General features: G+C 35.4%; 1 protein-coding gene across 1 annotated transcript in view; it reads right to left on the bottom strand.

Moving 5' to 3' along the window:
* Positions 1-235: 235 nt before the first annotated feature.
* EIF3E (eukaryotic translation initiation factor 3 subunit E) overlaps positions 236-27,971 on the bottom strand; it is a 46,865-nt gene continuing 19,129 nt past the window's right edge. The window contains exons 8-13 of the mRNA XM_077771315.1: positions 20,421-20,547; positions 19,249-19,350; positions 17,811-17,920; positions 1,595-1,697; positions 1,176-1,310; positions 236-415 (exon numbers count right to left, since the gene is read on the bottom strand). Of these exons, the coding sequence (XP_077627441.1) occupies positions 377-415; positions 1,176-1,310; positions 1,595-1,697; positions 17,811-17,920; positions 19,249-19,350; positions 20,421-20,547 (616 nt within the window). The 3' untranslated portion in view covers positions 236-376. The remainder of the gene's footprint in view (positions 416-1,175; positions 1,311-1,594; positions 1,698-17,810; positions 17,921-19,248; positions 19,351-20,420; positions 20,548-27,971) is intronic.

Here is a 27,971-nt window from a genome sequence, read left to right as displayed (position 1 = left end):
CAAATCTACAAAAGTGATAAAATGGTATAGAGCTATTTATACACATTGTACCTATGTCTATATCCTAGTTGTGGTAATGTATCATAGTAACATAGATGAAAAAACTGGGATGAACTTGGTTTAGGCTACAAGAGACCTCTCTGTACTATTTTCACAACTTTCTGTGAATCTATAATTATTCCAAAATGGAAAGTTAAAAAAATACACACGTCTATACACAAGGAAATTCACAAGATAAAATGAAACACAGCCAATTTTATTCCAATTCCCCCAAAATGTATACACAATGTTGTTTCTAAAATGCATGTCATCCTTTGTATAATGATTTTATTATTTCATTTTTATAGATTTTTTCATCTTGTCTTTATACACTTCTTCAGTAGAAGCCAGAGTCCTGAGTTGCCCAGTTAGGAGCCTAAAACATGCAAAGAGAAATTGACAGGGTTAGAAGAAAGTACTTTCCGAAAAAGCTAACTTAGAAAGTGATACTAACATTTCCTTTCAGTACTTCTGGCCAACCACTCTAAGATTTTAATAACCTCTGCAATTTCTAAATTGTGCCACTTACAACAAAAAACATCAAAATACCACCTGAAAGTTTTTGACCAATTATAAAGTATAATAATGACAATATCACCAATTTTATAACAAAAGTCAATACAAATTGATCTTTAAGCATACAGAGAATAACATCATATATAAGTTATTTTTTTTAGGTTGAGTTCTTCTAGACTTGGCTGGAATGGTCATGAACAATAATTTCCCAATTCTTCCTTCTCATCTTTGAAAGAACTACTCAAAGGACACAAATCTTTGGTTAAAATTTCAATCACAATAAATGTCTTAATGTTCCATCTATTTTAGAAAGCAGTTGCGCTTCCTGAAAGTAATAACTTCCTACCCTCCAGTTACCATAATCATAATGGCTAATAAGCATTAAAGCTGGTTTGGGATTCCAAAATTACAAGGTCGTTAAAGTTTCATTAATACCTAATATGTATGATCTTTAGCGAAAGATGGGATATATATTCTCCTGACATAGTTAAATATGTGTATCAGATAAAATCAAGTTTTTAAAGATCAATACTAAACTACACATATAAAAAGTAATAATGTAATGATGACGTTATGTTCTTGCTAAATTCAAGACAGAATAGAAAATATGTGGTTCTTACCTCAGACCTACTATTCTGATTAAGTTTCTTTTCAATATTCATGGCCAACATCTGGCTTCTAAATGAAAGGCTTTTGGTCTTTTCAATCACTTGCTGATAGGGTGAGACTGCATTGTTACCCATAACCACATGACCCTAAAATGAGAGAGGGAAATTGATCCTGTAATATTACAACCAAGTTTCTCAATAAGTCATGAGCATGACATCGCTACACTACCTAACTGTTGCACACATTTTCATGCACTGTACAGAGATGATAATATAATTCTAGCAACAAAAAAATAGCTGGTTGCTGTTGCCTTAAGACAAAAGCAAAAATTCTAACAGAAAATAAAAGATCCTAATAAAAAATTCTCAAAAAAGCAAAATATAATCAGCAAACTTATATCAAGCTGTTGTATAATTAACATAATACTCACTAATTTAGAATCAATCTTAGCATCCAGTCTTGCATTTCTAATCAAATTTACGATCCACCTTTCAGCTTCTTCTGGAGTCATGTTGAGTTTGTCTGCCAACATGCTAATGAAGAAAGTAAAACAAAGTTAATGGAGTCTAATACCTTGGTTCCATGTCCATAGTCTTTGAACCACACTCTGCATAGAGACTTTCAGGTATTTATGGATCACCATCTCTTAAGTACTATGACTTAATAACTGCACTCTTCATGTTTGTGCTATTATCTAGTATTGTGCATGATGTGTATCATTTCACCAACCAGACTGTAAGACCCCTGAGGGGAAGGGATCGCATTTCACATTTATAGAAATCCTTCTGGTTTCTAGAATAGTACCTTACACTTAGCAGGTGCTCAATTAGTAATTCTAAAAGAGAGAAAAAGGTTTTATGATGTATACTGATTATACAAATTAAACCTATGACAAGGAACATCAGTGATAGGTATAATATAATGAAGTAACTAAAACTCAATGGCCAATAAATGGCCAATGAACTTCAGAGGAAAGAAAGCCACACATACACAAAAAATGGGGGTGGAGGAGGGAGGAAGACAGGACAGAGTGACAGAGAGAGAGAGAAGGGAGCTAGGGAGATGATCAGGGTTAAAAAAAGATGATTATAGGGCTTAATTTATCAGGACTAATAAAAGCACCCCTTGGTAGCAGGTAAGTAAACCACTCAGTTGATGGAATAGTATGCATATATATATAAGAGTACAGAGTATACATGTATACATATATGCATGTTTAAACATGAACTGTTCTCTTTTCACCTGTCTTCACTGAAGACATTACACACGTGCCAGGCCCTCTGATGTTATCACTGGTTTGATGAAAAGAACTAGAGTACCAATAATACAATTTTCCTTAGAGTATTATCCACTAAAATTTCTGATCTGATGTCAAGACACTGGCAATCATATAATTTTGTAATTCCAGAGTTTCCAACATAAATAACCAAATTTATAAAAATTTGGACAGGATTATCTATGCTATCCTTATTTTATACGTTTATTGAAAAAGTTAAAAGAAGTTCATTCAAAATATAAAAATTAACGAGGCGCCTGGGTGGCTCAATGGGTTAAGCATCCAACATCAGTTCAGGTCATGATCTTGCCGTTTTGAGTTTGAGCCCTGTGTCTGTGGTGACAGCTCAGAGCTTGGAGTCTGTTTCAGATTCTGTGTCTCCCTCTCTCTGCCCCTTCCTTGCTTGCTCTTTATCTCTAGCTCTCTAAAAATTAACATTAAAAGATGTGTTCTAATGTAAAAGTTAAGTTAGGATATTACTAAAATAATAATTACAAAATAAACCTATGAATATATAACGATTTACAATTTATCCTTAAGGTGAGCCTGGGTAGCTCAGTCAAGTGTATGACGTTGGTTCTGGCTCAGGCCATAATCTCATGGTTTGGGAGTTTGAGCCTCATGTGGACCTAACTCTGTGCTGACACTGCAGAGTCTGTTTGGGACTCACTCTGTCCCTCCCCAGCTCGCTATGTCTCTCTCTCTCAAAATAAATAAACAAATCTAAACAAAATTACCCTTAATATATGCGTGGAGTTAACAACATCTTGATGATGAATATGAGGAAACTCAACCATAAAACTCCCTGGATTTATGTCAAAATTTTGTTCTCTATGTTTTTGTGATAGATTCTGCTGTAAATACAACATTATCAGCAAGCAGAAAGAACAATTAATCCATGACTTTTAATAATAATATAATTAATATAATTAAAATAACATAATTAATATAAATAATAAATAATCCAATTATTTCAATTTCATGGACTTTATTCTCTTTATCACTGTTGTCTAATAACCCTAATTGTATTTAATNGAGATCATGACCTAAGCGAAAGTCGGACGCTTAACCGACTAAGCCACCCAGGCGCCCCGGGAACTGCGTCAATTTAAACAAGCAGGCGTGTTTTTGACTAGTAAAAATTCCTGCAACTGGTGTTTCCTGTGGTTTCCCATGAACTCCCGTGTTTCCTGCTGGTGCTTGACTGATTTTTAGAAATGTGTAAATTTCATGGTCTCTGCACTGCTATAGTAAGCAAATGTCTGCTACTCTTAAGCTCAAATCTAAATGTAAAGAACAGATTTTCCAAAACATACTCATTATTTTATCACCTCCTATAGCAATTTATCTTTTGTGAGCTTCTTGCAACCCCCCAAATATAACTCTTTAAAGTGAGGCAAAAGCATTTTATTCAGAAAAGTACAAAAGAAACTGTACTAAGTATATTAAAATTCCAATGTTTAAGATCACTATATCCTATTTTAAAGAGCAGAAAAGTTATTTCCAGTAAGCTATGAATTATGTAGAGGTGGTATTATAAAGAGGTTTTTAAATTATAACATATAACCTTTTTATGAGGCTGTTTAAGTAACTAAAATTATAATGAAACATGGTCTCGAAGCCTAGGTTATCTATTAGATTTCTCTTCTTGCGGCCATGTCTAACTACAAAGACCTATAATTTTCTCTTTAACCACTGCTTCTTATCTAACCATTCTACTCTCATCTTGAAACTCTTCCCCCTCCACCCACCATACTAAACCTCTATTCATTACACCTGCCAGGTTTTTAACCACTTCAGGACTTTTGCATATACTGTGCCTTCTGCTTAAAAGGCTCATCCATCTTCTTCACTTAACTAGCTGTTACATGGGTCTCAGCTAAAAGAGTACCCTCATAAGCCTTCCAAGACACCTCTGTAAACTAGAATATATCTATTTGATTTCATAGTCCCTCTATTTGCTTTGGAGAAGTCATAAGAGCTATAACGTTTTTCTGTTGAGTATCAGTTTTCATGATATACTGTATATGCAACCAAAGAACATGTACCGAAGCTGCTTTGTTCACTGCTACCTACCTAGCAATTAGCCTAATGCCCTGTTTACAGGAAACAATTAGTAAAAATTTACTGTAACTCCTATACTAGTCACTTCCCTAGTTCAGGCTCTATTACAGTTTCCTAGTTTTTTAACTCATCTACCTCTCCAATCTCCCCTTAATCTATTTTACATAATTGCCAACTAACCAGTTTATTCCCAAATTCCTTTCAAAACTTTAACAGTCCTTCTACCAAAACAATAAAATCCAAACTTCTAAATATCTCATTCGTGGTTCTCTACAATTTAGCTACAACCTAACTTTCCAAGTTCCCATTATTCTCTCCCAAGAACACTACAGCGGAGACAAGCCAAACCAATTATCTTCCTTCCTTGGCATTCATTCAACAAAATATGAACTGTTAGATGCAACAACAAAATACAGTCTGTTCCCCACTTTTATAAAATTTAAGTCAGGGGTTGAGGAGTAGAGGACAATCCCTTCATCCCCAAAATATATAAACTATTTTAAATATAAAGATGAAAAAAGTAAGAAAGAGCTATGTGAGATGCACAAGAGTTTACTATTCTAGACTGAAGATTTGGGGACTTCTTATTTAATAAAATATTTAAGGTCAGATTTTAACATAAAAGAGAGAAAAATCTACTCTGTATAATAACTCCAAGTAGAATTCTTAGAGTTCTACCTTCTTTTCTTTACATCCATATTCTATCTCATATTCCAACAAGGCTGGGGCAATATGGCAACATGCATCAGGACCCACAAATATTTGCAAGTGCTGACCCATAGTCCTACTTTGGGGATTTACTGCTTTGAGTTGTGCTTGCTGACCCTTTACGTATTAAATCAAGTCAAAGAAAAACCTGAATAAGGTCCAAGAGGTATTAATAAATTATTGATAGCATTTCAGGTTATCTAGGCTACCAATCACTCTGAGAGTGAAATAAAGAAATGTGGCAACAGTCCAGTGTCTTTTAAGTAACGGGAAAATACACAGAGTAATATAAATTAAATGGCTGATAGAGAGAAATCCACAAAATTGACAATACTCCGACAGTCTACTGATTTTATGCAAAAATAGCAAAAGATTTAAAACTAAAACTACAAATCCTATTAAAGCTTAAAAAACAAAAAGTTGCCGTAAGCTATTCTATACTTGTTTACTTTGTGTTATTTAAATTAACTCAGTTTATCAATACACTATAAGACAAAATGTATCAAAACGTAGAATTTCTGAGAAAAGTAACTATTTGATCTAGATTTTAAACGCTAAAATAATTTCCAGATTATTCAGATTATATAGAAACTCAACCTCATCTATGGGCAGCTTAAAGACGACATCGAAACATTTTGTGTAAATATCCCTTATATGTATCTTTAAGTTGACTAGCACCCCTTTCTCAAGTGATGCAACAACATATTGAATACGTTAAATGAGAAATACACATGGAACCACAAAAGATCCTAAACAGCCAAAGCAATCTTGAGCAAGAACAAAGATGGAGGCATAACACTTCCTGATTTCAAATTACTATTACAAAGCTATACATAAATGTTCAACTAATTTATGACAAAGGAGCTAAGAATATATAATGGGGAATTATATATTGTTTGATTATATATTCTTCAGCAAATGATGTTGGGGAAAACGGACAATTGCATGCAAAACACTGAAAACTGACCACTATCTTACATCATAACCAAAATTAACTCAAAATGTATTAAAGACTGAATAAAGACCTGAACCTAAGATCTGAAACTGTAAACTCCTCTGAGAACACACAGGTGGTAAGCTCTTTGACATCAGCCTTGGCAATGATTTTTTGATCTGATACCAAATGTAAAGACAACAGAAACAAAAATAAACAAGTGGGACTATATCAAACTAAAAAGTCTGCATACCAAAAGAACCAATCTACAAAATCCAAGGGCGAGTACCAAGTGGGAGAAATATTGCAAATGATACAGCTAGAGGTTTAATATCCAAAATATATAAGGAATTCTTATCACTGAATAGCAAAAAAAACCAGTAACAAACAAAACAAAAAACAACCAAATAATTTAACTAAAAAATGAGCAGATGGCTTGAACAGACATTTTCCCAAAGAAGATATACAGATGACCAACAGGTACAGGACATGCAAATCAAAACTACAATGAGATATCATCTCACACTTAGAATGGCTATAATCAAAAAGACAAGAAATAACAAGTACTGGCAAGGATGGGGAGAAAAGAGACTTGTACATTGTTGGTAGAAATGTAAACCGGTACAGTCAGGATGGAAAATAGCATAAAGACCCCTCAAACAATTAAAAAATAGAACTACCATATGAGCCAGTAATTCCACTTCTGCGTTTTAACCAAAGGAAATAAAAACAAGACACATGTAGAAATTGTTTTTTTTTTTTTACACTTTAAAGAGAGAGAGAGATTGCAAGCCAGGCAGAGAGGGAGAGAAAGAATATTAGGCACACTCCATGCTCAGCATGGACGCCAACGTGGGGCTCAATCCCGTGGCCCTGGGGCCATGACCTGAACTGAAGTCAGGAGTCGGACACTCAACCAACTGAACTACCCAGGCACCCCTGGAATCTTAAACAAAACAAAACCAAAAACCAAACCCTAGATACAGAGAACAGACTAGTGGTTGCCAGAGGTGGTGGTGGGTGTCAGAACAGGTGAATCGGTTGAAGGGGTCAAAAGGCACAAACTATTAAGTAAGTCATGAGATGTTATGTAATGGACAGCATGGACTACAATTAATAATATTGTACTATATATTTTAAAGTTTCCAAGAGAGCAAACCATAAAAGTTCCTCATCACCCCAAAAACTTTTTGTAACTATGTGTGGTGATGGATGGTAACTTGACTTACTGTGGTGATCATTTCACATCAAATCCTTATGTTGTACATTATGTTGTCCATGATGTTGAAACTAATGTTATCTATATCAATAATAGCTCAATAAAAACACTAAAACAAAAGGCTAGCAATATCCTTTGAAAAATTAAACACTCTTGTGATACTGCATCCATAAAATAAGAACTGAAAGTTGTGACAACATGGATACAGAAGATTTGGAAGCAGATGTTGAGAAAAATCTCCCAGAGCAGAACCCAAAGCAAAGGGATAGAAATTGGAGAGAAAAGATTAAAAAATTAGAAGTCTAGTCCAGGCGATCCAATACCCAAACAACAGTAGTTCCAGAAAGAATAAACAGTGAAATAATTCAAAAAAATTTCTCAGAACTGGAGCATGAGTTTCCAAATTAAAAGGGTCTAGTATGAATTATTAAAATAAACATATATCCTAATATATATATCACTGTGAAATTTCAGAGCAATGTGAGCAAAGAAAAACAATCCTTCAAATTGTTAGAGCGGAAAACAAAACACCTATATATATAAAAGATCAGGGATTAAAAATAGCTTCTGACTTCTAGAGCAGAAAGCTAGAAAGCGATAGAACAATGTCTTCAAAATTCTGGAATAAATTACTTTTCAACCTAGAAAGAATACCATGCCTAATATTATCATTAGTCAAATTTGAGAGTAAAATGGTTTTTTTTTTTTTTTTTAATTTTCAACATTTATTTATTTTTGAGAGACAGAGAGACAGAGTGTGAACAGGAGAGGTGCAAAGAGAGAAGGAGACACAGAATCGGAAGCAAGCTCCAGGTTCCGAGCTGTCAGCATAGAGCCTGATGCGGGGATCGAACTCACGAACTGAGAGATCATGACTTGAGCCGAAGTCAGCTGCTTAACCAATTGAGCCACCCAAACGCCCCGGACATTTTTACATATGAAAATTTTACCTTTAAGCAGCCTTCTTTATAAAGCTATTGAAGGACATGCTTTACCAAAATATGATAGTAAACCAAGAAAAAAAAGTAATACAGTGAAACTGGAGCTCTATCACAGGAGACAGATAGGGAATCCTCAGAACAAAGGACAAAGGGAGACAAATGTGGAAGAGGCATAGAGAGCAAGAAGTCCAGATCTTATTCCCATAGACATAACTGATAGAAAAATTAGTCTTGGGAAGAGATTCATAAACTGGGTAACAGTTTGAAGTGGAATTATTGATAAAGACACTAAGAAAAACAATTAAGCAAATGGGAGGAAAACGGCAGTATGAACTCCACAGAGTATAGTGAATACTAAAACACATTACAAACAAATCTACTTATTTGAAACAATTTGGTGCTTGTTCAGGAACCCAGAGGTAATTATAACAGATTAAAGAGTTCAGAAAAAGTCCTATATACAAATGAGAATTTAAAATGTGATATGGGTGGCACTTTAAATTAGGGGGAGAAAAGGTAATTTTTCAATAAATCATGTTGACTGGCCATTTAGGGGAAAATAGGGTAGTGTCTTCCTTATTCTCTACTCCCAAGTATAAATTCTAAGTGGAGTAACACAGAAAAAACAAAGCCATAAAAGTCCTAGAAGAAAACACAAATATCATATAAACCTATTGTGAGAAAGAATTTTTAAATAAAATACAAAATCCAGTATCATAAATTATTATAACTCTATTGGAAAATATTAACAATTTCTTCAGTGACTAAAAAAGGGGGGGGGGGACATAGGATCCTAAGTCCTATTTCAAAGGACAAAGTGAAAATAGGTATTTCATACTCAGTTCTGTTTCATTAAACGTGTTCATGCCTCTAGTACAAAACCAGGCACTTTCCTTGTTTCTGGGCAGTAATTAAGACCAGTGGTCCTACCTACAAACATAAGATACATCATCAGTTAGGGTTTCACACCAACTCTCAAGTCAATTTTCTTTCAGGCTTTTAATTCATTTTATGTATTTCAAATACTATTAACTTAAGCTATGGGGTCCTCTTCCCTGGTTTTCACTGAAAACTGTGGCCAACTATTTACTATATCCAAAGTACTCCAGTCTTTTACAAAGGCATGAAAACTAATTGAAGAATAAGTATTAAGAGTAAACTGTTTAACTGTAAAACTGGAAGAAAATAGGAGAAAGAAAACAGGAGAAAACTGAGAAATGCCTAATGTTGTGTGACAACTAACAATTCTCACCTAATTTTCCAATATCTCCTTAGTCAAAAGTAATAATACAGGCATACCTCTAATTGAGTTTCATTTTACTGAGCTTTACAGATACTACATTTTTTGTATGTTTGTTTAACAAACTGAAGGTCTGTGGCAATCCTGCAAAGAGCAAGTCTACTGGTTACATTTTTCCAACAGTATCTACCCTCTTCATGTCTTTGTGTCACATTTTGGTGGTTCTCACAGTATTTCAAACTTTTTATTTATTGTTATATTTGATGTTACTACTGTTAATGGTTTTGAAGCACCATGAAACTCATGTAAGACAGCAAACTTAATCCATAAATGTGATTAAATGAGCAATTCTGACTGCTCTCCTGATGACTGCTCCCCATTTCTCACTCCTTAGGCCTTCCTATTCCAAGACACAACAATACAGAAATTAGGCCAATTAATAACCCTACAATGCCCTCTAAGTGTTCAAGTGAAAGGAGGAGTTGCATGTCTCTTAGTTTAAATCAAAAGCTAGAGATGATTAAGTTTAGTGCGGAAGACATGTCAAAAGCTGACATAGCCTGAAAGCTAAGCCTCTTATACCAGTTAGCCAAGCTGTGAATGCAAAGGAAAAGTTCTTGCAGGAAATCTAAAGTGCTACTCCAGTTAATACATGAATGATAAGAAGCCAAAAGCCTTACTGCTGATAGAAAGTTTTGGTGGTCTGGAAAAAAAGATCAAAACAGGCACAACATTCCCTGTTAGTTCTATGAAGGCTGAGAGAAATAAGAAAAGCCACAGGAGAAAAGTTTGAAGGTACTGGAGGTTGGTCATGAAGTTTAAGAAAGGAAGCTATCTCCGGAACATCAAAGTACCCAAGGTGAAGCAGCAAGTGCTAATGTAGAAGCTGCAGCAAGTTTTCCAAAAGATCTAGCTGAGATAATTAATGAAGGTGGCTATGCCACCAAACAACAGATTTTCAATGTAGACCAAACAGCCTTATATTGGAAAAAGACGCCACCTAGGACTTACACAGCTAGAGAGGAGGAGTCAGTGCCTGGATTCAAAGCCTCAAAGGACAGACTGACCCTCTTGTTAGAGACTAATGCAGCTGGTGACTTTAAGCTGAAACCAATGGTTCATTTACCATCCCCCAAATGTTAGGGCCCTTAAGAATTATACTAAATCTACTCTGCCTCTGCTCTATAAATGGAACAACAAAGCCTGGATGATAGCACATCTGTTTACAAAATAGTTTACTGAATATTTTAAACACTCTGTTAAGATCTACAACTCGGGGGAAAAAAAAAAAGATTCCTTTCAAAATATTACTGGCTCACTGACAATGCACCTCATCACCCAAAGCTCTGATGGATTTGCAATGAGATTCATGTTTTTGTGCCTGCTAACACATCATCTGTTCTGAAGTCCACAGATCAAGGAATAATTTCAAGTGTTTTTAAGAAATTCCTAGGGCTATAACTGCCATACACAGTGATTCTACTGATGAATCTGGACAAAGTAAAGTGAAAACCTCCTATGAAGGATTCACCATTGAGACACCATTAAGAGGGGCGCCTGAGTGGGCTCAGTCAGCTGAGCATCTGACTTCAGCTCAGGCCATGACTTCGGTTTGTGAGTTCCAGCCCCACGTTGGGCTTTGTGCTGACAGCTCAGAGCCTGGAGCCTGCCTAGGATTTTCTGTCTCCGTCTCTCTCTCTCTGGCCCTTCCCAGCCTGTGCTCTCTGTCTCTCAAAAATTAACAAACATTAAAAAAATTAAAAAGATGTCATTAAGAGTATTTGTGATTCATGGGAAGAGGTCAAAATATCAACATTAACAGGAGTTTGGAAGAAGTAAATTCCAAGCCTCATAGATGATTTTAAAAAATTCAAGACTTAAGTGGAGGAAGTAACTGCAAATGTGGTGGAAACAGCAAGAGAGCTAGAATGAGAAGTGGAGCCTGAGGATGTGACTGAATTGCTGTAATCTCCTGATAAAACATGAACAGATAAGGAGTTGCTTCTTATGGATGAGCAGAGAAAGTGGTTTCCTGAGATGGAATCTACTGTTGGTGAAGATTATTGAAAATGACAACAAAGGATTTAGAATATTACATAAACTTAGTTGATAAAGCAGGGGCAGGATGTGAGAGAAAAGACTCGTCATTTGGAAAGATGTTCTACTGTGGGTAAAATGCTATCGAACAGCATCACATGCTATAGAGAAACTGTTTGTGAAACAAGAGTCAATATTGTATGGGAAACTTCATGGTCTTATTTTAAGAAACTGCAGTAGCTACCCCAATCTTTAGCAACCACCACCCTGGTTGGGTGCAATTAAAATCGAGGCAAGATCCTCCACCAGCAAAAAAGATTATGATTCATTAAAAGCTAAGATGATGGTTAGCATAGTTTAGTAATATTTTTTAAAAATGTTTATTATTCATTCTGAGAGACAGTGCACATGTCAGCCAAGAAAGGAGCAGGGAGGGAGGGGGAGAGGGAGAGAGACAGACAGACAGACAGAGAGAATCTCAAGCTGTCTGCATGGAGCCTGACGTGGGGCTTGATCCCATTAACTGTTAGATCATGGCTCAAGCCGAAATCAAGAGTCAGACGCTCAACCAAATGAACCACCCAGGTGTCCCATTAGTAGTATTTTTAAATTAAGGTATGTACATTCTTTAGACATACAGCTATACTGCACACTTAATAAATGACAGACTATATGTACTGGATAACAAAAAATTCATTCAACTAGCTTTTACCCCAAGCAAGCTCCACATGCAGCCCTGAGCCCAACATAGGGACGGATCTCATGACTATGAGATCATGACCTAATTCGATATCAAGAGTCAGATGCTTAACCAACTAAGCCACCATTTGAACAACTTTATTGTGATACTCACTTTATTACAGAGGCCTGGAACCAAACCCCAGTATCTCCAAGGTATGTCATATACTACTTAACAGTTAACACAGAAATCCAAAAAGGCTTTTGAAGTATTTTATCTCCATCTGGAAATACACCTTTCTATATTTTTCTTTAATATCAGGAAGTAAAATTATGAATATTACCTGCTACACATCAATAAGAGCTTTAAGAAAAATATTAGGACCTAAAATGTTACTTAAAAAGCAAAGTAGAATGGCTTCACCACTTAAAGAAGTGCAAGAGTAGTTGGCAAATATCTTCTTTTGTGAAAAGCCAATCTAACTCTTTACAGGACAATTACATTAATGTATGCTCCAACATGTTTATCACACACATTCAAAATATTACTTACATACTTTATTTTTATCTACAATTGAAAACTGATCCAAGAATTATTCTAGAACGGCTTTGAAATTTCAGACACACACCATATCTCATAAACTATTCAGCTACACTAGAGTAAATCTGACCACAGTATTCTTTTAAGACAGATGTTGCATACTTTATGGTAAACAGATTGGTAACTTATCCTCCAAATCTATAAACTGATAAAAACATTCTTAATACGCATTTTTATAAAGATAGGACTATCACATGTGCTTAATCAAGAAACCTATCAACTGAGAATGTTTCTAAATCACAAATGAAAAGAGTTGTTTAATACAACCATTGGTTTTATAATAGGTACTATTCTCTTGAACATTTAAAATGTGTCCACTGTTGGACAAAAAGGAGGCCAGAGACAATCCTTTCCTTTGTACCCCACAAAAAGATAGAATATTAAATAATTTTAGATTAATTAGATACAGAGAGCTAGGTCAGCACAAACTTGTGAATGGAATAATTTGTCATAATTAGTACACAGTGGAAAAAAAAAGTCTACTTTGCAGCTTAAAAATATTCCATTTAGAGAGTTAACAGGGTTCACTGAAGCTACAATCTAAATTACTTTGGGATTTTCCAACACACAATTTATAAATTATGTCCATGTCATTCTCATTACTCTGTATTTTTCTTCAAAACACCTATAACTTGTAATTTTTTTAATTTAATATGCTTCTTCCTCTGGATTTAAAGCCTTGAGGGTGTGCTTACTACCTTCTAACCAGGGCTTGGCCACAGAAGGCACTCATTCACATCTGCAATATTTTCTTCTTTGAAGACCTCTACTAGTTATACTGCTATTAAAAATTACATCACAATCATGACACCTAGTATATTTATCCTCTCTGGAAAGCTGAACATTACCTTTTAAAAAAGTTTTTGCATATTCTAGAAGTAACAAAATTATAGAAGTGGTTAATAGATGAGAATGTATCAACATCAATATGCTGGTTTATTGGGAGATACTATCATCAGAAATGTGAACTGTGTAAATGGGAAACTATGAAGAACAAAGGGGATTTCATTACTATTTCCTACAATTGCATGTGATCTATAATTATCACAAAATAAAAAACATAATTATAAAAAGGGTTCTACATCAGAATACTTAGAGCAGCTTTTAAAAAACATGGTCCTTTAGTTTTATTTCTTTTTAAAAGCTTCCTCCTTGATTCTAATGTGCTGTCAGCACTACAAATCACCAATGTTTCCACCCAGGGCTAACTGCACCTGGGAAGCTTTAAACCCAGATTCCCAAGCCTTGATCCCAGAGATTCGGATTCAGGTCTGCAGTGAGGCCAGAAAATCTATACTTTTTAAAGTTTAAGTTAATGTGGTTTTAAGTTCTCCAGATGATTTTGATGTATTATCTGGGTTAAAAACCTGTATTACAGGAGCATCTGGGTGACTCAGTCAGTTAAGCATCTGACTTTGGCTCCGGGCATGATCTCCTGGTTCCTGAGTTTGAGCCCCACATCAGGTGAGCTTGAGCCCAGCTTTAGGCTACGCACTCTCTCCCCCCACCCCTCTGTCTCTCTCTTTGCCCCTTGCTCACTCACATGCTTGCTCTGTCTCTCTCTCTCTCTTAAAAAAACAGGAACACCTGGATTACAGAACAATCAGTTTTTTCTACATACTATTTAAAGGTAAACATTAAGCTCTGTTGGTAATTACCATGGATTTCAAATCCTCAGAGTCTACATTATGATATTTTCTGTATTTATAAAAGCCCAACTTAAATGCTTAACATTATTTTAAATCATATTCCTAATTCATTAAAGCAGCTTTAAAAAATGAAAAACCTAACCCCTAGACTAAGTCCTATTGGACACACTCTCCACCCTGCCAATGAACCTTAGAAATCTCACTGTTGCTCTAAGACAAGTATTTCTTTCTCACCTGTAGCTACATTTTCTGCTCTGCCTCTATCTTCTTAATTCCTTATATACTAAAAATACTAAGTCACTGATTTTTCACTCTATTACTTTAAAAATCTGTAAATTTGTGCCTAAAAACTTGGCGACTTGATGCAGTGGTTCTCAATCCTGGATGCAATGTGGTGAATAACCACGCTGAAGGTACAATGTAGTAGCTCTGTTACACATCATAGCAGAACATACCCAGAAAATCTGATCCAAAAATATGGAAGTGGCTTCAGGGAATCTGTATTTGTAAAATAAAATAAAACTCTATAGTGACTCTGAGACACAAAGTTAAACAGTGACTTATGGTTTCCATCTTTACCTTTTAGTGAAAAGACTAATGACAAATTAGTCTAAATCTGATTATTTCTAAAAATATCAACTGCGCACAATGAAAAACAATTTATAGTGAGGTATAATAAAATGAATGTCTGAGACCTATTAGTTCAGGCTCTGTCATTAAATAAGAACTATGGAGCTTAACGTCTCTGAGCCTTAAGTTTCCTAGGTATAAGGAAGGAGCTTCAAAACCATGAGAAAACAAAGGAGTTGTACTGGATTTTTGGGGAGGGAGGGGGGCGATTGTGTTTCCAGAAGTCTTTGGGTCCCACAGAAGTACTTTGCGAATCAGGAAGAAAACTGAATAGAGGTACAGCTAAGCAGCATGAAGGGACTTTGACTCATATATACACAAATATATACATAATGCCACACTTGAAAACAAGCTCTAAAACACACACCTTGGTTCTAGAACTTGAAACCTGAACTACATGTAAAGCCCAAATGGGGGTGCCTGAGTGGCTAAATGATTTTGGCTCAGGTCATGATCTCAGGGTTGTGAATCAAGCCCCACATCAGCTCCGTGCTGGGTGTGGAGCCTGCCTGAGATTATCTCTCTCCCTTGCCCCTTCTCTGCTCTCTTAAAAAAAATTAAAAAAGCCATAAATGACTATTAGCTACAATACTGAACAATATAGATACAAAACATTTCCACCCCTGCAGAAAAAAGTCCTACTGTTGATGATTCAGTAACTGCATTGCTGGATCAGAAGCTCCCCAAGATTTCTTCCCAACTCCAAAATTCCTTAATATTTGAAGAAAATGCATTAATATAAGTATTCAAAATCACCTGAGTTATAAAACATTCCCACATAGCCAAAGGCATTTAAACAACCGAAATACAAAAGAAATACTATCATTATAAAAAAGATTTCGAGACTTTAGAAAGCCACTAGAACTTTAGTCTGAAATGCTTTAGACTTTGTCTAAAACTACAAAAATCTACAGTAATCAAAGAACTACAGAAATCAAAGAAAATCATCAAAACACTGATACCAAATTTAAAAAATTATTAGGTAATGATAAATTCACTTTATGTGCTTATATATGATGCATTTCCACTGTATTATCTCCTCTGAGAGGCACTTTTCTCTTGAGTACACAGGACAAAGACTTTATTTTGCTGTTAAGCATGGTAAACCAAATCTCAAAAAGCAAAATAATGAATACAAGGTCCCCAAGTTAATAAAAGGAACAAACTAGAGCTGAAACAAACCTTCTTACTCATGGTACCTAAGTGAAAAAGCATTATCATGGACAAAAACATAAATTCACTAATGCAAAGAGATCAATTCATTTAACAAGTATTTACTGAGCATCTACACTGTACAGGGTCACCATACTAGGTACTAAAAATATAAAAAGGAGAATTTGCTCTCAAAAGGCTCATAAAAAGGATAAATACAGTCCTAGGGTACAGAGAGAGGGAGACACAGAATCTGAAACAGACTCTAGGCTCTGAGCTGGCTGTCAGCAGAGCCTGACACAGAGCTCTAACACAAAATCATGACCTGAGCCGAAGTTGGACGCTTAACCAACTGAGCCACCCAGGCGCCCCCCGAGTGACCATATCCTAACAAGAAGTGGGGAAAGTCCATAAGGAAAACCAAAATATTAGCATCCCTCTTTCATAAGACTGAATTATGAATCTTTAAAAAAAAAAAAGGACAGTGTAAAAATTCAATTACCTATTGTCTACCAACATCTCACATATTATTCATCTCTTTCACAACCAATGACATATTAGGAATTTGCATGTATTCTTTAAGAGAATCAGATATTTAAATTATATGTCTGCTAGCTATAGTAAAGTACTAATATTACTGGTCAAGGCTTTAATTCACATAGGAAAAGCACCATGATTATACCATACTTCTAACTCTGAAAAACCACTTCAATAACCACCCAGTAAAATTAGGCAAACAAGAATGGATGCCCAGCAAAAACAAATGGCACTAAAGAAAAACTTTGGTCTACACACAATTCCAAAGAGGCAAACATTAAAGTAATTCTTTAAACATTTATGGAGCATATTTACTGTTTGACTTCATCTGTGGCCAAAGGGCACTAGTTATTTTTCAAATTCTAATATGTACAATTAGTTTCTAATAGGTTATATAAGTTTCACAATTTTTCCCCCAATAATTTTCTCACACAACAAAGGAAATGTGAACTGAAATTCACCATACTTTCCATGTTTCAACATTTTAGGATGTCATAGTTTACTATATGAGAATTCAAATATATAATTAAATAAAACAAACTCAATCAACTGAAATGATTACCAAATGTAGTCTTTCAACAGTATTTCTGAATCACTAAGGGCTAACCTCTTCCTTATTTGAACTCCTGTTGAAACCATTCTAAAAAGCTATTTCTCTTTTCCCCCTATATTAAGAATATAATAGTACTTTTTAAAAAGGTACCCAACAATCGTAATACTGCCTTGAAGATATCATTTCCAAAAATCATGCTATGCTACACACAAACCAAAGGAGGTATTTCTGAATTTGTAGTATCCCATAATAAAAACAAAAGTTAGGATTTTTAATAAATCACTATCAGACTGTTTCCTTTTTCTTCTAAAGCAAAGGGAAATAAAAATCCAATTAACTGGAATCCTATTAAGTGTAATTTTACAGTAAATGGAAATTTCCAGGAATTTAAAAGTAGAAAATACAAATCAAATCAGGGTGTTCTTACTTAATGCTGATACACTGATGGATGCGACAAAAAGTCTCAAATATGAAGAGACGAGCATTTTCAATAAAATCCTCAAGACAAGCCACCAAGAAGAAGTCATTCACAAGTACCTATGTGTGTAAAGTATAACAAAAAAATTAACAGCGCTGACAAGCAATTTTAAAAAATGTGATCCAAAATACTTCCTGTGTGCTCTACTCATTGTTCCAGTTACTGCAATCCTCTCAATTAATATCACAAGTTATATACCACAGCACTTTCTAGAATACTATGCTCAAGCCTCTAACAGTTTAAACTAGAAGTAAATGAATGCTATATGAAAAATACGTAAATTTAAGCACTGCAATGTTTCCTTGTTCTACTGATGACTTGAGTGACCTTGTGACAAAGTAGCTTTGCCCTGTCCATCATCCTGCATAAATGCTGGGTAGATAACATATCTCTTCTAGTTATTTAAAATAATTTTGAACAGATTAAAAATATGCATATTTCTGTGAAGTAAATAGACCTGGAAATCCACAAAGGAGAAAAATTCAAGGGGTAGCTTCTATTCCACAGATGGTATCATAATTAAAAGAGTATTTTAACTTCACAGTAATAACCAAGTGTCCCTTGGCCTCAGCCAGGCCTAACCAGCTACTTAGTATACTGGTATATACCAACACATAATAATACTATACATGACTGCATGAATATAAATTATCACACTGGAGTCTATTTTATATTTTGTCCAATGTGTGAAAATCCCCCCTTAAGTTATATTTACATAATAATTTTTTCCTTAAAGAAGTAAGATCTTAATCCTTCAACAAACTGTATTTCGTGTTAACATTTAGGTTCAAAAAGGAAACTGACAACTAACAACTTATGGATTTGGTAAATGCATTTAACAGGTAAGTTTCTTAATTTAACTTCTTAAAACTCTACAAACTAACATTTAAAAAAGCTGATAAATCTAACTCAGTTGCTTGAAGGTACTTTAGTTTCTACCAATCAACAGAAGTCACTGTTGTGATAAAATGCACACCCCTATAGCTTGACTGGTTTATAAACATTCAGTACATCATGTGAAAAATTCTAAAGATAGACCCACTTATGAAACAAATTAAGACTTATCTCAGTTAGGCTGTCCAATTCTATACAATCTTATACACACATAGGATATACTTCACATATTTACTAACATAGAATAAGACAAGGAATCATGGGTATATGTATGAATTTTTAATGCCGCCAATGTTTTAATAAATGTACTAACAAAAGACATACATGTACGGCAATAACATTAAAATGTCTACATCCCAGCACATTTCTAAAAAATCAGTCGTTTTAAGATTAATGTATATTTCTGATATAATTACTTTAATAAAACACTGCAAGGTTAACTTTTACAATATCCAAACATATTATTAATTTAGAAGTAAAAATTCATACTTACTGATTCACATTCCCTCAGCTTTTTCTGAGCTCCATCAAAGTCAAAGTTAACATATAAGCATTCAACAAATTCCGTAATTGGGTCTTTATATGTGTAAGACTCCTGTAAAATTATGTCAAAGGTCAAGGTGGATCTGATTCAACATTGTTTGGTGGTAGATTGCCCCTAGAATATCCTAATCTTTCTGGTTTCTCCTCCTCTATGATTAAATTCTAGCAAATTACCTAGTGTCATCTTCTCAAAGCAATTGCTCACATCCCGATTTTAGGCCCCACCTTAAGCTTATAATGTCTTCTAGACTGAGTTCTCTATATTCTCATTCTAGAACCATTCCAAATGCTTTCAAGTTCCTCTGTTGCCAAAAGTCTCCCTTAGTCAATAACATCTCCAAGTATAAGGGCATTCATTCATAACCTGCTGAATTTGTCTTTTGGTATTTAATTTATCCTTAGTCAAAATCGTATTTAAGTTCTTTTTCTAACCCATAGTTATTATTGAGGAATTCACTAAAACCAACCAGTAGGGCTGCAGCTTTTGTACAACTTGGGGACTATTAATACCATATTCTATGTAGAGATGACGACTCTGCAATTATGTAGGTAACAGATCTCCCAACAATGCCAGGCTTCAAATCTCCTATACTCTGCAATAAAGGTAACACTATATACAATGTATATTAAGTATCCACCTACCAGAGAGCAGTAATCATCCCATACTACATCTGACATAAATATATCCTGGGATTAAAGACAGTAAATGCCCATGAGTATCCTGGGCTCTTCTCTATATATACTTCATGTAACCTTTCTCCTATTTTTAAAACATTTTACCTTAAAAACTAAGAGTCCTACTTTAGAAACAGATGTTAGATCTAGTTTAGAGTTTTAAAACTCAATAAAGATTTTAGTTTTGGGGAGCACCTGGGTGGCTCAGTGAGTTCAGTGTCTGACTCCTGATTTTGGCTATGGCCATAGTTCAGGGTTGTGAGATCCAGCTCCTCCACGTTAGGCTCTGCACTGGGCATGCAGCCTGCTGGGGATCTTCTCCCCTCTCTCTCTGCCCTTACCCTGCTCACGTGTGTGCGCACATGCGCGCACACAAACACACACACACGCTGTCTTTTTTTTTCCTCTCAAAATAAACATTTTTAAAAAAGGATTTTAGTTTTTTACCTGTTGAATAACTTTAACCAGATCTTTTAGCACCTGTCGGCGTTTCCGAACATCTTTGTTTGTTATGACAGCAGTAGTCAAATAGCGCAGAATATGTGGACACATTGTCTGTATTGCATTAAGATACCTAAGGTAAAAATATAAATAAATAACTTTAATATTTTTATAAGTTAATTATTAATAACTTGTCCATTTTTTCTAGATCTATAATTTACCACGTGCGATTCAAGAAAAAAATCAAAACAAAACGCTTGAACAGCCCATTAGATTGTGCTCTTTCAATAACCTAACAATGCAACCAATTAAGGATGATTATTAAAAGGACCATCTCCTCCAAGAAATTAAAAAAAACAAACAGAAGTTGGAAGAGGACACCAGCTTGTACTCCACAGTTTGAAGTGAAATGGTAGACTCAATTCAGAGGTAAATAATCCTATTACTGCTGTTGAGTAAAAGGATTTTGTAAGGCCCCTCTACATGCTGTCAATCGGTTTCAAAAGATTACTAAGCTATGACTCTCAGGTATTCACCTTTTGAAAAAATGTGTGAAAACCTTCTATGTTCAAATCCGTCATCATAATCAGAAAATGAGACACTTAAATAAGATTTCAGAGAATGAAAGACTAGAAACTACAGGGAGAAGGAAACTTAAAGAATTATAAGGCTTTGGTTAAATTGGCAGCATTGGGAATTAGAAAGGAAGGATTAGATGTCAGACAAATGTCAACAGGGCCTTTGCTAATATTTAACAAATCCTGCTATTCTGATGATCAGCAGCTGGCCACCCTCTGTCATTTGGCATTTATCCTGTATTCCTCCTGCTCAATTTCTTTAAATAGCTCCCTAATTTTTATTCAAGAAGTACCTCTAAGTGTCAGACATTATGCCAAGTTTGGAAATATTTGTCAATAAAGTCCATTACTCTTGGCTAAATAAAACCCAAAGTACCCAACCAGCTCCATCTCCCACCAGAGCATCATTGACTGCTTCTTGTTTTTCTCACTTCTTAAAGCCCACTCCATATGAATTGCTCCCCCAATAAGATACCTTACCTTCCAAATTCTTCCTTACTATATTAATAAATCTTTATATTTCATCATATCATAGATTCCCCATAAAACGTTTGAACTCCTTACATGACCCTAGAGTCCGATCATAATAATCTAACAATTAATAATACTTAGTCCTTCCTTATATCCCCTCTAAACAAGGCAGGGTATGAAAACAATCAACACTCACTCAAGAGTAAAACAACTTCTAGGAAAAGACAACTAACATCAACTAAATTTCATAAGCTGATAAATTAAGCCTGAATTTTAGTCAGAAATTTTTACACTGCATTCTTTGTTCAGAATAACTGTTGCAATACTCTCCTGCCACAGATCTCATGCACAAGCACAGTAAAGGATGACTGTTTATCTCAGTATCGGTTTTGAAGTAAATCTTTTTAGTGGACGTTTCTGGAACTCACCATAAAATTATCCATACAACTTAAAAAAATTGTAAGTTTATTCTGTAAGATGTTACATATATTTATTTTTACTTATCCTACCTTTGTATCACTGTACCATATATATCTTCATTGTTTGTAATGAAGGATAACTTCTTGGGAAATCATATCTCTCTTTTTCTGAGACTATATGGTAGGGGTTAGCAAAACTTTTCTAAAAAGGCAGATAATAAATATTTTAGGTTTTGCAGGGCAGGAGGCAAAATTGAGAATACTGTACAGATTCTTATGAAAAGAAAACAAGCTTCAGAAATGTTATTAATAAAAGTCAAAATATTAACTGTTGAGTACAGTTTCTATAAGGCATCTACTAATGAGAACAGAAATTATCTTTTGGGGATAACTGCTTAATTGCATTCAAAGTTAGAGATCCCTACATTAAAATTTGTTGCAAATGTTTATCTGTTAATGCTGTTCTGTAATGAAATTTTACATACTCAGTCTTTGTAAATATTTTTCATGAATCTAGTACTACCAAATACTGGTATCAACTGACAGAATTGATTATAATTTAGCATATTTATCACCTGGAAGGCATTATGGAATTGTTTAATTCTTACGATATTGTTCTTTAGTATATCATTACACTGCAGATAAATCACTTCCAATTCAATAGCACAGCCAAATGAATTTTGAATTGGAAATTTCCTTTGTACATACAATGAAACCTAAAATTTCATGGAACTGCAATCTGAGCTTGAAAAATATATCTGCTACAAATTTCTGTGGGAATGAAGGTCTCCCTTCTTGTCTTAACATGTGAAAGAAGGGCAAACATATAAGGTCACTGGACATTACCTTTTTAAAATTTTGGACATTACTTGTTATTCATGCTTTGTTAGTTGTCACCAAAGTGACAATATGCTGCAATATAGTTTTTTCATATAAATATTATTTTGCTGTGTAATTTTAGGGTGAATTAGAAAACAATAACAAGCTACAGTAAAAGTTACTTTCCAGAGCCATCCAAGGCTTGACAATAATGGTTGAGGGCAATTTCTCATTCAGAAAAATTCAATCTTGCCCTGAGCTCAAAAACAACATCAACAACAACACACTAAAACTTTGCCATTACTAAGCTATTCAAAGGTTAAGTAGAGAAAGTCACGATATCCTGTTTTCTTTTTTCTTTTAATTTCTTTTAATGTTTTTATTTATTTGTGAGAGAGGCAGACAATGTGAACAGGGGAGGGTTAGAGGGAGAAGGAGATACAGAATCTGAAGCAGGCTCCAGGCTCTGAGCTAGCTGTCAGCACAGAGCCCAAAGCGGGGCTCGAACCCACAAGCCATGAGATCATGACCTGAGCCAAAGACAGATGCTTAACCGACTGAGCCACCCAAGCGCCCCAAGATATCCTGTTTACTGACAAAAATTCTTGGACTGACAACAGTTAAGTCCACATGAGTAAATGAAGTTCACAGTTGACTAAAATGGTTCAAAAACACACCACAGATTCAAGTATCTTCCACAAAGTATTGATGATGAATGTAATGAATAACCATACTTTAAACACTTCTCACTTTTTCCTCCACACATATTTGCAGATCCTCTTTAGGCTGCACTAAATTAGTGTTTTACCAACTTTGAAAATATTTTCACCTGTAGTTGTTCCACATAGACTATTCATGAAGGCATATTCTTCAGTCACTTCAAATCCAGCAATGATTCTTCAAACCAACAACTAACCCATACTAGTATCATCTGTTAACCCATCAAGAGCCAAGGAAAATCACTAAAAACCACGTGCCTTGTTTTTTTAATTATTAATGTTGCTCCAGATATCTTCAACTGAGTAACTGTTCTCAACAAAAAGCTAGTATTTTTAATTTTTTTAAATTTTTTTAAAATTTATGTCTGAAAGAGAGAGAGAGAAGCAGGAGTAGGGGAAGGGTCAGAGAGAGAGGGAGATACAGAATCTGAATCAGGCTCCAGGCTCTGAGCTAGCTGTCAGCACAGAGCCCAAAGCAGGGTTCGAACCCACAAGCCACGAGATCATGACCTGAGCCACCAAAGACGGACGCTTAACAGACTGAGCCACCCAGGTGCTCCAAGGCTAGTATTTTTAAACATGTCTATTTTTTCTAATCATTATATCTCTGACTGCTGCAATTGAACATGATTTAGAATCACCACTGGTAAAATGACTTCCCCTATGTGGTCACTCAGAAACTTATTTGCTTGAAGCCTCATTTTTATTAATTTTTGTGAGGAAACTCTGCTATGAGGAGATATTATTTTAAATTTTCTAATTTTCTGATAGTTGTTTTGCTGTCAGTTGGAAGATTATAGTCCTGCAACGTGAATTAAATTGTATTCTTTAAGCATACCTATAGCATAAGTTCAATGCTTTGCTTTCTAATTCAATACAAAATAATCCCCATTCTACTGTGCCTTAAAAGTCCCTCAGAAGTCCACTTTTCTTGTTTTGACATGAGTATGCACTGGTAAGAAAATGAGTAAAATGCTGCAGTATGGCAATACACAGGGCCCTTTAAACACTGGCCAAGTGTACTGGGCAGAGACGTGGGTGGGAGCTAAAAGGACCTAAGGGCCTGTTCTTAAAAGAGGGATGCCCTGGATGTGAAGAGGGGAAAAAAGGACCGTAACACCAAGCACAGGAGCGTGAACAGGCAAGACAAATTCCCATAACATTTGGCTTTGAAAATCTGAAGAGTGGAATTTTAAGACTTGTTACATTGGCACTTAATACCTGAAATTTTAAAATTCATTGGGTGTGGCTCTAGGAGAGCCAGAGGGGAGCGGAAATGGAATCCCCACCCTTAAGAGACAGCACAACAAACAGCCCCTAGGAGAGACAAAGCATAAAAGCAGCAATTTGAAAAAAACACCTGGGATATGCAGGAGGAAGATTTGTTTACTAATCTCAGAACCTATGCTGGAGGGGCAACGGATCATGGGAGAATTCTCCAGGAACAAAGGAGCTGGCAGGAGCCATTTCCCTCCCTTGCCTCCCAGCCTAGATACCTGGACACCAGCAAGGAACCAGTGCAGCTAACACTCTCCACCTAACCGGCTAACATGGTGCCAAGGCCCAACATTCTCCTGTGGACATACCCTCTCCAGCCAGGGTTCAGTCTCCTCCCGTAGCAAATATGCACAAACCTTCCTAACACTATCCTCTCACCTGTTCCACCCCCTTCAGAAAACTCACCCCCTCCAGCCCTGCCAGTCTCCCTCCCAGGAAGCTGCAGATGCCCTTGCACAGCAGACCAGCAGTCAAGGAGCACCTACCCCGCCAGCCGAGCAGCGGGAGTTTCCTAAAGTGGCTCTAGGCTCACATCACAAGGGATCCATGCACACCTTATCAACTACCAGCACAAAATTAATCAGTAATCAAAACATTCCCAACAAAATCCTAGAAGGCTGCAATGTGAAAATTTTGCCACATTTACATAAGTTAATACCTATTTTTCTCAAGTTATTCCAAAAAATAAAACAGGAAGGACAGCTTCCAAATACATTCTTTGATGCCACCATTATCCTGATAGCAAAATCACAGAAAGGTACTACTAAAAAAGAGAACTACAGGCCAAGCTCTCTGATGAACATAGATGCAAAAATCCTCAACAAAATATTAGCAAACCAATTCCAACAATACAAAAAAATTATTCACCACAGTAAAGGGGGATTCATTCTGGGACGCAAGGGTGATTTAATATCTGCAAATCAATCATCATGATACATTACATCAAAGAGAAAGGATAAAAACCATAATGATCATTTAAATACCTGCAGGAAAAGCATTTGGCAAAGTACAACATCCATTCATGTTAAAAACCCTCAACAAAATACGTTTAGAGGAAACATACCTCAACATAATAAAGACCATTTATGTTTGTTTGTTTGTTTTTTTAATTTATTTCTGAGAGAGGGAAACAGCGTGAGCAGGGGAGGGTCAGAGAGAGAGGGAGATACTGAATCTGAAACAGGCTCCAGGCTCTAAGCTAGCTGTTGGCACAGAGCGCGACGTGGGGCCTGAACCCACAAACAGTGAGATCATGACCTGAGCTGAAGGCAGACACTCAACCGACCGAGCCGCCCAGGCGCCCCAAAAACCATTTATGAAAAACTCACAAATAACACGAACATCACACTCAACGATCAAAAACTGAAAGCTTTCCTCTCAATGTCAGGAATGTCCACTCTCACCATTTGTATTCAACACTGTACTAAAAATCCTACTCACAGCAATCAGACAAGAAAGAAGACATCCAAATTGGTAATAAAGAAATAAAATTTTCACTATTTGCAGATGACATGATACTACACATAAAACCTGAAAGACTCACCAAAACCTACTAGAACTGAGAAATGAATTCTGTAAGGTCATAGGATACAAAAGCAATTTACAGAAGTCCACTGCATTTCTATATACTAATAATAAACCAGTAGAAACAAATTAAAAGAATCCCAGTTACATTTGCACCAAAAATAATAAAATACCTAGGAATAAACTTAACCAAAGACGGATTTGTATGGAACAACAAGAGATCCCAAAAAGGCACATCAATTATGAAAAAACCAAACAAAAACAAAAACAAAAAACCCCAACATAGCTGAATACATCACATTCCCAGATAACCAAGATATTCTACAAAGCTACAGTGATCAAAAGGTACTGACACAAAAGCAGACATAGAGATCAATGGAACAGAACAGAAAACCTATGATTATGTGATCAATTAACTTCAACTAAGGAGGCAAGGATGTGCAAAGGGAAAAAGATGGTCTCTTCAACAAGTGGTATTGGGAAAACTACCAAGCCACATGTAAAAAAGAAGAAACTGAGCCACTCTCTTGTACCATACACTAAAATAAACTCAAAAGGGATTAAGGACCTAAATAGGAGACCTGAAATCATAAAAATCTTGGAAGAGAACACTGGCAGTACAGTAATTTCTCTGACATCATTCATAGTAAAAATTTTTCTAGATAGGTCTCCTCAGGCAAGAGAAACAAAAGCGAAAGTAAACTATTGTCAATACATCAAAATAAAAAGCTTCTGAAAGCAAAGAAAGCAATCAGAGAAACTGAAAGAATCTAGTGAATAAGAGAAGACATGTGAAGATGATATATCTGATAAAGGATTAGTATCCAAAATCTACCAAAAATTTCTCAAACTCAAGAATAAATAGTAGTAATAATAATAGCAATAATAACAATAATACTAATTTTTAAATGGGCAGAAGAGGGGCGCCTGGGTGGCTCATTTGGTTAAGTATCCGATTCATGGTTTCAGCTCAGGTCATAATCTCAGTCTTGGGATCGAATGTTGAGTGCAGAGCCTGCTTGGGATTCTCTCTCCCTCTCAGGCCCTCCCCTGCTAGCGCAGGTGCACACACACACTCTCAAAATAAATAAATAAACATTAAAAAATAAATTAAAAAAAATACAGATGGCCAACAGAACATGAAATGATCCTTAACATCTCTCATCAAGAAAAATGCAAATCACAAGCAAAAGTAGATATCACCTCATGACTGTAAGAATAGCTAAAATAAAAAACACAATAAACAACAGGCGTTTGTGAGGATGCAGGAACCCTCATGCACTACTGATGGCAATGCAAACTGTTGTAGCCACTCTAGAAAACAGAATGATACCACCTCAAAAAATTAAATATAGAATCACCATCTGATCCAATAATTTACCCAAAGAATATAAAAAAAAGCTAATTTGAATATATATATGCACTCCTTGTTTATTGCTGCATTATTAACAATACCCAAATTATGGAAGCAGCCTAAGTAAGTAAAGATGTAGTGTGTGAGTATATGTATTTATATGCTGAGCAATCCATTGTGTGTGTGCGAGTACATTATATGTATATATATATACAGTATATATGTATATGTGTATATATATATATATATAGCACACACACAATGGATTACTCAGCCATAAAAAGAATGACATCTTATCATCTGCAACATAATGGTAAGTGAAGTAAATCATTCCAAGAAATACCATGATTTCATTCACGTAAAACCTAAGAAACAAACCAAAAAACAGACTCTTA

Source organism: Crocuta crocuta, unplaced genomic scaffold (genome assembly GCF_008692635.1).
Source record: "Crocuta crocuta isolate KB4526 unplaced genomic scaffold, BGI_CrCroc_1.0 scaffold240, whole genome shotgun sequence".
In the NCBI taxonomy this organism is placed as follows: domain Eukaryota; kingdom Metazoa; phylum Chordata; class Mammalia; order Carnivora; family Hyaenidae; genus Crocuta; species Crocuta crocuta.
This window is presented reverse-complemented; position numbering and strand designations above follow the sequence as displayed.